General features: G+C 43.7%; 1 protein-coding gene across 7 annotated transcripts in view; it reads right to left on the bottom strand.

Annotated features, from left to right (window-relative positions):
* The window catches only part of COPS2 (COP9 signalosome subunit 2), a 35,248-nt gene extending 26,709 nt beyond the window's left edge, over nt 1-8,539 (bottom strand). For all 7 annotated transcript variants that reach the window (XM_025210491.1, XM_025210492.1, XM_006029031.3 and 4 more), the window contains exon 1: nt 8,314-8,539. In XM_025210491.1, the coding sequence (XP_025066276.1) occupies nt 8,314-8,358 (45 nt within the window). In that variant the 5' untranslated portion in view covers nt 8,359-8,539. The remainder of the gene's footprint in view (nt 1-8,313) is intronic.
* Between the last annotated feature and the right edge of the window lie 1,924 nt (nt 8,540-10,463).

Genomic DNA, 10,463 nt, shown 5'->3' with positions numbered 1-10,463 from the left:
GCGCCCGCCGCTGCTGGCCCCAGGTGGAGACCTGTGCGCGTAGCCTTGCCCCGACCTGCCCTGGGCCTGCTCCAGATTCACCTGCGCTGAGCAGTTGTGGTGGCCAGGCAGAAACTGTTGGCCAGAGTGGGAGAAAAGTGGCCCCTCCCCATTGCTGTTGCTGAGCCCTTCTTGCTGCAGTGCCTGGACCCAATGCCGGGCTGTCCCATGTCTCCACCGCTGTCATCACCACCTCCAGACTGCCCAGCAGGGCAGCAGTGCCAGTGCAGACATGGGACAGCCCAGCACAGGCTCTAGATGGCTGCAGCAGGAAAAGCCCAGCAGTGGCGAGGGGGAGGGGCTGCTTTTCCCCTGCACCAAGCAACGGTTTCTGCCTGGCTGCCGCTCGGCACAGGCAAGTCTGGGGCAGGCACAGGGCATGCCGGGCCAGAGCTGTGCACACAGGTTCCCAGCCGGAAGGAACTACCGCTGCCCGGGCTACCTAGAAAGGCAGTTGAGCGACAGAGCCACCCCAGTCCCACTGCCTGCCCAAGGGGGCAGCAGGACGCACCATGGCCAGACAGTGCCTGGGCCAGACAGAACCAAGGGACCTGCTGCAGGCTGGACAAAGACCCTCTGCAGGCCAGATCTAACACACAGGCTGTATTTTGCCCACCCCGATCTAATACTTTCTACTTTAAGATATTAGCTGCAATTGCTAACAACGCAATAACAATTGCTAATTTCACTCATTTGGTTTGAAATCTCTATGCCAGGTGTCTGGTCTCAGGCTTTTTTTGTTGTTGTTTTGTTAAGCTCAGCTGCTTGAAAAAGAAATTGGACAAAAATGTTTTGCTTATATTAAAAAACAATCATTTGACAAAAAAGGTCTAGTAGTATTTAACACAGACTTAAAATTTGACAAGAGGGTTGCCCTCATGCCAGGGATTTTGTTTTTCAAGTTTTGATAATGCTTTTAAGAGCCTGTGAAATTTACTTACTTAATAAACTCAATTCAGCAGCTAAATTTACTTAAGAATCCATCCGCACAAAGAATCCATGCTCTGTCTCCCTGAAGCTACTAGTTGCTATCCCCACAGAATGGCTGAGTACATTGTCCCCAGGGCCTAATACAATCTTCCTAAAGTAAGCTCTAAATTGTGGAACAAGAAGCAGGGAGACAAGTTTCCCCATACTCTCTATGCCCCTGCTGCTGGTGCCCAAGCAAGAAAGCACCTTGACTAGAATACAAAGAAGGAGGCAGGTGTAGGATGAAACCTTAAATGCTAATTTGTTCAGAAAGGTGTAAGTTTTCATAGACTACTTCATCAGGTGCTAGGAATGACAAACAGGGCTGTGAGGAACTAGGGGAGGGGAAGGCAGACTGGAACACATCAGAGGGAGTAGGAACAACAAGATAAAGAGCTGGAAGGGTCTGCCACACTATCCAGAACCTGAGGTTGAACTCTCAGTATTCTTCTGCGGTCTACAAATATCTAGGAAACTGAGTGGCAAAATATGTAAGTCATCTTCCCTTGAATGGCTGCCCCTTTCCCAGGATTGCATCCCACTATTAATGTCAGTCACTCTGTCAAGCAGCAGAGATCTATAGAGTAGAAGTAAAGGTTCTAAGGCTGCTGATGACTTGTACAGGGGTTCAATACAGTTCCACATAACAGAATGGCCTCCCAGTTTAACTTTAGTGAATTACATAAAGAAACAAACAACTCCCTTCACTTTTACTGTAGTTATGATAGCCAATACAGGCAGTCCTCAGACTTACAACACAATTGGTTCCTGAAAACCATGTTTTAAGTCAAAACATGGTAACTCGGAACCAATTTTCTTATAAGAAACGACGTTATAAATGGGGGATTGGTTCTTGAACCAAGGCCTGATACCCTATTTTCACCAAAAATACCCCAGAATTTTGTACTCAATCAATTATAGATGAGTAATATAGCTACATTAATGCATTTATATTGTAACTAGCGATCATATTGATTTGGAAGGACTTCTCTGAAGTGACTTTGCTGGACTTTTTGACAGGCTCTTGGCTGGAGTCTTTTCAGGAGTCTTGGCTGCAGGTTTTTCTGGAGTCTTGGCTGCTTTCTTTAAAAAAGTGTCCAAGGAACCAAGGAAGTTTGGACAAATGTTCTCCACGGAGATGAACAATGCAGCAAACTTGTTTGCTGGCATGGCGTCGCGTTGGACCAAGCGTTGCGAAGTCGATACTGACGTCAAAGTTGAAACAGGGTGTCAATTTATAAACGTTGTAAGTGCGAAACGTTGTAACTCAAAACGGTGCAAGTCGAGGACTGCCTGTACTCAGAGTTTAGGAAACATGAGAATCAAAACTAGCTGTGCAGCCTTAACACAACCCCTTTATGCATATGCATTGTAATGCAGTCTTTAACTATATGATCCTGTACTATTTTCCCCCAGATCCCTGGTTTCTGAAAAACACTGTTTGGCTGGGTTCAGAGAACGGACCCAGATTATACACTGAACATGGCCTGCAGATCCCCTGCTTCACTTCCTGAAGAAGATGGAAGGTATATAGTGAATGAGGCAGAACTGTATAGAGGATGGTCTCATACTTCAGACACTTAAATGCCAACTTGGATAAATTTTTTTACAAAAATCTTGTTGGTCTAATAAAAGATATCATCTCTACTATAAGTCCTGATTGACTTGGATAACGGCACTCACTCTTAGTCTAAGTTGCTCACATGCAAAATGATACGTATAATGCTGCCATGTTGGCTTCACAACATCTCCTTGGAGTAAGTTCATTATGCAGTCATATATTATGGCAATTAGCATTATAAATTAGCCCACAAAGAAGTAATAGTTCTGTATCAAGAGCAGGGCCACAAGGGTATGTATATACAGCAGTGGTTCTCAGCCTTTTTTGTAACTGGATCCATTTGTAAACATCAGTGGCCAGTCCCAACCCAGTGCCCCTCACCCCCAGGTTGCAGCCCCCCCAAGTGTGTGGGGCATGGGAGGCCCCAAGCAGCCCCTTGAAGGCTGGAACTCTGCCAGCCTGCAAGGGAAAAGCCACTTTCCCACGTTTTCCTCCTTTAAAGGAGGATCCATTTTTTAAATATGTCCTAGACCCTTCCATATAGTCTTGTGACCCACTTTTGGGTTGTGATCCAGGGGTTGAAAAACGTTGGTATACACTACATAAAGCAGATGACACACTGAATGAGAAAAAGAAAATACTGATTAGCCAACCTTTCAATGACACTGTTCAGCCTGTGTCCCAAATGGTTTTGTAGGAAAAACAAAATAATGATTCAAGTGAACCATGATGAATTCAGAGAAATCCAGACTAGGGCTGTTGAAGCTACTTTAATTTCAGCAAATCTTAATATCATAGAGCTTGACTTCACAATCTTAACATTTTTTGTATGCAATAAAGTTTCAAATTGTATCACTAATGACATCTAATAAGATGGGATTTAATACTTATGTGAAATATATGGTCTACAAAGAGAAATATTCAAGCACTTCCTGGTGCAAAGCAGGAAAGAATGGCTACTGGAGTGTTTACTGATCAGCTTCATTACAATTTAAGCATTCATTTTTAAAGTGTAATTTTGTATGTTTACAGAGAAAGCACTGAAACGATTCATACTTCTTAAGTTGTCTTTCTGACAGTCTGAAAGAGTTTAGCCTTCCTACTTCCAAGCCCTGGCATCCTCTTTGGAAAAGACATCTTTAGGCATTGTGCAGGGAGGCTTCTGTCATTTGGGCCAACTCATAACCCTAATTCCAGCAGTCAGCAACCTTTTATGGCTGGAGGCCAGACTGACCCAATTCAGGCCAGAGACCACCACTACCACTTTTTCCAGCACTAGCACAGGGAGAAATCCCACAACCAGCACGACAGCAGGGGAATGTGACTGTTGTTAAAGGCCCCTGCCACCAAATGCCACAAAGGCTTCATGCATGCGGGCCAGATCAAATGGCTCTGCAGACCAAATTCAGCCCATGGGCCACGGGTTACCAACCCTTGCCCTAATGGGTTTGCGGTCTCCTTCATTTGGGTGGCACATCTATGTACAGGCTGCATAGCTCTCCCATAACAGTCTTATGCTTCACCGAAGCACAAAGGCAGACACCACAGCACTAAGCTCCCAGACATACAAGGCTGTATATCAGGGGTGGGCAAAAATACAGCCCGCAGGCCAGATCCGGCCCATGGAAAGACTTTGTCCAGCTCACAGTGGGTCCCTCGGTCCCACCTAGCCTATTGTCCAGCTCACAGTGGGTCCCTCGGTCCCCCCTGGCCCAGGAGCCATCCACCCATTACACGTCCTCCCACCCCCAAGTGCGCAGTGATGCTGGGGCAGTTCTGGGGCCGGACTGCATTTTTAGGCAGCCCATGTGGCAGTGGCTCCTTCTGGCTGCTGCTGCCACTGGCCCCAGCTCTATGGTACTGGCGTGGACCCGTGCACACAGCCCTAACCCTGGCCCAACCATGCCTGCTTCAGACTTGCCCCGGCCAGAGCAGACCAGCTCCGCAACAGCCAGAAGCTGTGTGCACAGCCCTGACCCTGGCCCACCCCATGCTAGCTCCGGTCCACCCACCCATGCTGAGCAGTGGCAGGAGCCAGGCAGAAGCTGCTGCTAGGCATAGGAGAAAAGCAGCCACTTCCCCATCGCTCTTCTTCCAGGCTCTTCTTCCTGTTGCCTGCTGGAGCCCCCACCCAGACTGCCCTGTTGCTGTCGTCACTGCTGTCTCCCAAGATGCCCAGCAGGGAAGTGGTGGCGGTGGAGAGGAGCTGCTGGGCAGCCCAGGCATGGGCTTCGACTGGCTGCAGCAAGAAGGGCCTGGCAGCAATGAGGGGGATGCAGTCTCTTTTCCCCTGTGTCTAGCAGCAGCTTCTGCTTGGCTGCTGCTGCCACTGCACAGCGTGGGCAGGGAGCAGGTGTGGGGAGGGCCGGGGTCGGGGCTGCGTGCACAGGTTCCAGCTGGTCCAGAGCTAGTCCGCTCCAGATGGGGCGAGTCTGGAGCAGGCACGGGGTGGGTAGGGGTCAAGGCTGGGGCTGTGCGCTCAGCTTCTCCTGGGTGCTGGTAGAAGGAAAGAGCCGCAGGGTGCCTGGGCTCTGGGCTGTTGCGAGGAGGGGGGAAACGACTTAAGAGGAGGGGGTGATGCTGACCGGCCTGCAATAGCTCCCCAAAACTGCCTATGTGGCCTGAGGGTCCAAATAATTGCCTGCCCCTGCTGTATATCATCTATATGGACTCCAAAAATCCTTGCAGAAATCTACACTGCATTTGTATTCCTTTTTACAGGGTGGAATTTTTAAAGGCACTCAGCAAAGATCCAATTCTGCTCCCACTGAAGTCAACAGGAGCCCTACAACAGACTTTAAATGGGACAGACTGAGGCCAATACTGAGCAGTTCTGAAAATCCAAACATGAACACTCACTTATAGAAGGACCTTCACCCAGCTTTCCGCTGCCCACACCAGAGCAACAAGGAGTTAAATTGGCATACCACTGCATGACTTGTCAAAGGTTCTTATAAAATTGCATTGCATCATATGGTAAAATTAGCCATGGTAATAACAACCTAAAGAAAAACAGACCTGACAGTACAACAGAATAAAAAGGGACCCTTCTCAATTAAAAAAAAACAAACAAACACATCTCTAAATATCTACTGCCTACAAATTAAATTTTAACAACTGTATTTTTACTAATGAAAACCTGGGAAATTAGTATGTGCCTTTATGTCACACACACTGTTCTCCCTCTCTGTGTGGGCCTTACACATATATGAAAAGGAGAGAAATGATTTACAGAACACTGAAAACTGTGATTAGAAAACAAAAGCCATTAGTCAGGTAAAGAGCATGAGCAGTATCCAAACTACTTCAAATTCAGTTTCTGAACAGATTAAATGTCAACATGATTCTTCAAAGAATTGCATCAGTTTATTTTAAAGTCAATATATCAAGGGTATCAAACTCATTCAACCTGGCAGGCTGGGCGAGCAGTGCAAGGCTGGTCTGCAGGCCAAACTGGGCCAAGACTGGCCCTGTGTTCTGGATCCAGCATGCAGAGCTAGTCTGGTGCAGGTGCTGCATGCAGGATGCATCCTGGACCAGCTCTACACACAGCACATGGGGTAGAGGATAATGTGTGCTGCGTGCAGGGCCAGTCCGAGACCCATGGCTCCACAGGCCAGTTCCAGCCCCCCTGGACCATATCTTCGGCATTTATGACATATGATTTCAGTGTAAAGCTCGCTATCCCTGTTCAAGTCGCAAAATTCCACGTCTAGATGCATTTCCCCTTTCTTTTCAAGTACAAACAGCAGTCATTTCTTTCAACAGTTTATCCCATAACTCAATGTTTTCATGTTTCTATTGATTTTAGTGAAAACCACTTTTCCATTTCAAGACAAAAGTTTAAACATACACTCCATATTGCAGAAAAAAAGGTAAGACTGCCTCACTAAATCAATGGTAAAAGGCTTAGATGAGAGAATGGGAGCATGAAGGATGTCTAATGATAGCAATGGGTAAAGATTTCCCTCCAAAACTGAACTTTCCTACAGAACTGAGGAAAATGTATTTGTGTGTATTGCATGTGGTAAACTATAGATAGTGAATATCAGGCCTCAAGAACAGTTAGACACACCACACAGTTAAAGATATTCAGCAGTGTGTGATGCAAGCGCAAAAAAATATGCTACGGTGTGAATGAGAATTGAATTTAGTATGCTCTGTAAGCAGGCTTTTGAAACCATTGATTTAAGGCCTACAAAAAATTTTAAAAACCCCCCAAAAAGGCTTATAACATGTTAGGTACCCATATATGACTAACCATAAAATTCCAGATGCTTTCATAATGATGATAGGAGGTAGGAAGCAGCAAAAGGCTGCTTTATAAGACCAGGTACTACTCTGAAACTTCCTGAATATAATCATATTTAAATCAAATAGCATGGCCATTTTCATAAAGGCATCTGAAATCTGTTATCAATCTACAGAAGTCCAATTTTTCATTTCGACTGAGGTCCAAACATTGCATGATTTCAAGGACAATGTACCAATTAATCTCAAATCTATAGCAAGCAGCTGTTGCAAAATTTGAGTGTCAAGAAAGTGTTGTAGGTCCACCATATAACATGGACTCCTAGAAACAGGCAAAGAACATAAGATACTGTATTTGTTTCCCACTGATAGAGTCTCCCTTATCTTTACTATATCTATCACCAAATGAAAAAAAGTGACTTACAGAAAATAAGTCTTGAATGCAATATAGTCAAATTGCCAAGCAAACAGACTCGACTATATGCATCCTTACCAATTTTTTTAATTGAATTTTAGATCACAATAAAGGTACTTAAATAAGAATAGCTATCTATAGCATTCTGTATTCATTTTTTAAAAGTAATGCATTACAACTACTGCCAATGCCATGTTGTTATGGCTGGAAGGATCACCCCAGGACAAAAAAACAGTTTAGGCTCAAACTCTGTTCTAAACATAGCCTTTCTCCTGAGACTCCAAACATGGAGCCTGGTTGTGATTATTTCCTCTGTGCTGGAACCATAGGAAGGAGACTGAGATCACCAATTACTTTCAAACAGCACCAAGCAAGGCTATGGGAGAACTTAAAATGTAATGCTTTTCATAATGACCAGTAACCTTCATCATAGATACTGAGGCATAAAGTGGAATAATCCATTTTATAATCAAAGCTGTCACTGCATGTTATCAGTAAATTCCAAATCTGGATCCATCCTTCCTGAAATAGAAATGAAATTATTTGTAGATAAGGCTCTGGAGTAGATGTAATTATGGATTGCAAAGGACAATTACATACCAATGTTGGACTATTAAATCAATAGAAAGATCAGCAGGCCAATCAAATTATGCTTCTGTGATATTACGAAATGGCAACTCCTTAGCTGTTTACCACAAAATCATGACTACCATAATGTTGTAACCATCTTGATAAAAAATCCAAGATGGCGAACCTGGAAAAGTGCACAGATTTTAGAAGATACACAATTCATTTGACCAGTAGGTCAAAAACATGTTAAATGGGAAGGGAACTGTTCCACTTAAAAAAAAAAAATCTATTAAAACTCCCCACTTCCCTTTTTTTGTGTAAACGTTACTGTTATTGTGAAGGCATCAATTCTCTTGGAATGTCTGAAACAAGCTAGGCTCCCTTTGCTCTCTGTTTTAGACTGACTATCCACTTAATTCACTACTGGCTGACTACTGTTGCAATTTGTTTCTCTTTCTGTTCCTTCCAAACTATACACCAGGATTTAGTTTGCATTTACTTCTAGTACCTCATTTATCTCAATCTTCTGTTCCCATTTTAAGACATCCTTCATCAGTTGTCTTTAAACTGAGCTCAGGAACTATGGGTGGGCTTCTCCTCTGATATCAGCTGGCTTTTACTGCAACACTTTCTCTCGATTTACAGGCACATGAGAGGAGAATGAGGTTTCATCTTCAGTCAAAGTTCACTTTACTAGTTTCCAAAATAGTTTTGCTGACTACTGAAGAAACAGGCTGGAACAAACACATTTTAAAACATTATTCTAATGTAGCAGGACCTATTTCATGATGGTCAATCCAAGGGAACTAAAAATGATTTTGGCTGGTATACTGTATATACTTAAACTCTTTTATTCACATAGTGTGAGCCCAAATTGCATTTAAATACCTTTCTGTTTTCTTTTGAGAAATTATAATCCATAAGGTAAAGTGTTTATTACAGTCTTCAAAAGGATTATGAATACACAAATGCAACCCACAGCGGTTTATGACTGTATCTAGTTTACATGAATTTTTGATGCATGGAAAGGTCTGGCAAGGAATAGACATTCAACTGATGTGATGCTGAAAGTGTTCCTTTAAAAGTTTTAGTTGTTGATAATTGCAATCAACCATAACAGAAAATTTCAGGATTTTTTTTCTATGATGAAGACTATATTTCCTATAGAACAAGAAACAGCACTTGTTTCTCTTAGTACATAGGCAATGAATAGCTCATAGTTGATTTAAGAATGTAAAATTCACTTGCACCCAGTGGAGTTGCACTGACACACATTAGGGTCTAAATTTAGGCCTTGGTATTTTAACACTGAAGAATGACTTTCCAACATATTTTTTAACCTCTCAAAGCTCAGGCTGTATATCCGTCTTTGCAAAAACAAACGTGTTTAGTACTCTATTTGTAGTGCAACATGGAAAAACAAAATGTCTAAGAACAGGACATCTGTTAGGATAAAACTGCTTGTGAAAATGACTGAAAGCTGGTGATGGAACAAACTGGAGTCACAATATTTCTTTTGGTATCTAAGTATATGAATTAAAAGTGGAAATCAAACTGCTTCAACAATGCTAAACAAAAAACAATAAAGAAAAAGACTTGTTCCTGAAATTCTGTGTGCTCAATTTCATAGAAGGTTAAAACTTGGAACACCGACACATTACGCATGTGGCTGATAACAGGTCAGACAAGCACTTTATCCCAACAAAAAGTTGTACAAAAAACCAGACAACTTTTGCTAGATCTTATAGTGTAAACTATGCACATCTGGCAGCTCATGATAAAAACTGATCAGAAGTTATTTAAGTAAAAGATGGCAAGCTTTTAAAATTTTTACTCTAAATAAAGAAATTATTCTGGAAAACAAAGAGATTGAAGGGTTTATTTTGAACAGTTTGAAAATACAGACTTAGTTTACACTAAGACAAACACGTCACAAAGACCTCCAGAATACAAAATACCTAACTCTTTAAAAAAAGCAAAAAGCTTTGTATTCATAAATCAGCTCAGTCTTAGAAAAGCAGAAACAACAAATACATGGGATTAAGACTAATTTGACAATACAGTGACCGCAGTTTTGGTCCCAGCAAATGACAGTTTACTAGATCTCCCTCCTAAGATCCTCCTACTCCTCATAAGAGGAGTCTGCTTCTAACAGATCTGAGAAAGATCAATATGAAGCCAAATTAAACCCAAGGTCCTTCTGGATCAATCCGGTTCTGTTCATAAATAAAAAATGTTTGCACTGTGCACACTCTCAATGCAGAAGGGCCAGGGCGGGGGGAGGGAGGAGAATCACCAAACAAAAATAAATACAATAAAATAAATAACACCCTGCAAGCCCCTATTAAAGCAAAATGCCAACATCCCAAACACATGCAGGACTGGTCAGTCGGGTGCATGGCCAAGCAGTCGGCAGCTCATCTCCCGCCCCCAAAGCCTTGTCCTCCTCCACTCTTCTTCAGCCTCCCTCAGGCTGCCCCCGAGACCCGCCAGGCCTCCCCCGGGGAACTCACCGCTTCACTTGGGGCAGGCACCTGGCCCCTCTCCGTGCCCTGGGCTGGCACACCCGGGGCCCAGACCGGCCGGGCCTGCAGGGGGCTCGCGGGGCCTAGCCAAGTGCCCACGGCTGCGGGGGGGAGGGGGGGGGGGGAAACAAAA

This window comes from Alligator sinensis, unplaced genomic scaffold, assembly GCF_000455745.1.
Source record: "Alligator sinensis unplaced genomic scaffold, ASM45574v1 scaffold814_1, whole genome shotgun sequence".
NCBI lineage: Eukaryota > Metazoa > Chordata > Crocodylia > Alligatoridae > Alligator > Alligator sinensis.
Note: the sequence above shows the minus strand (reverse complement) of the source record. Positions and strands in the feature narration are given on the sequence as shown.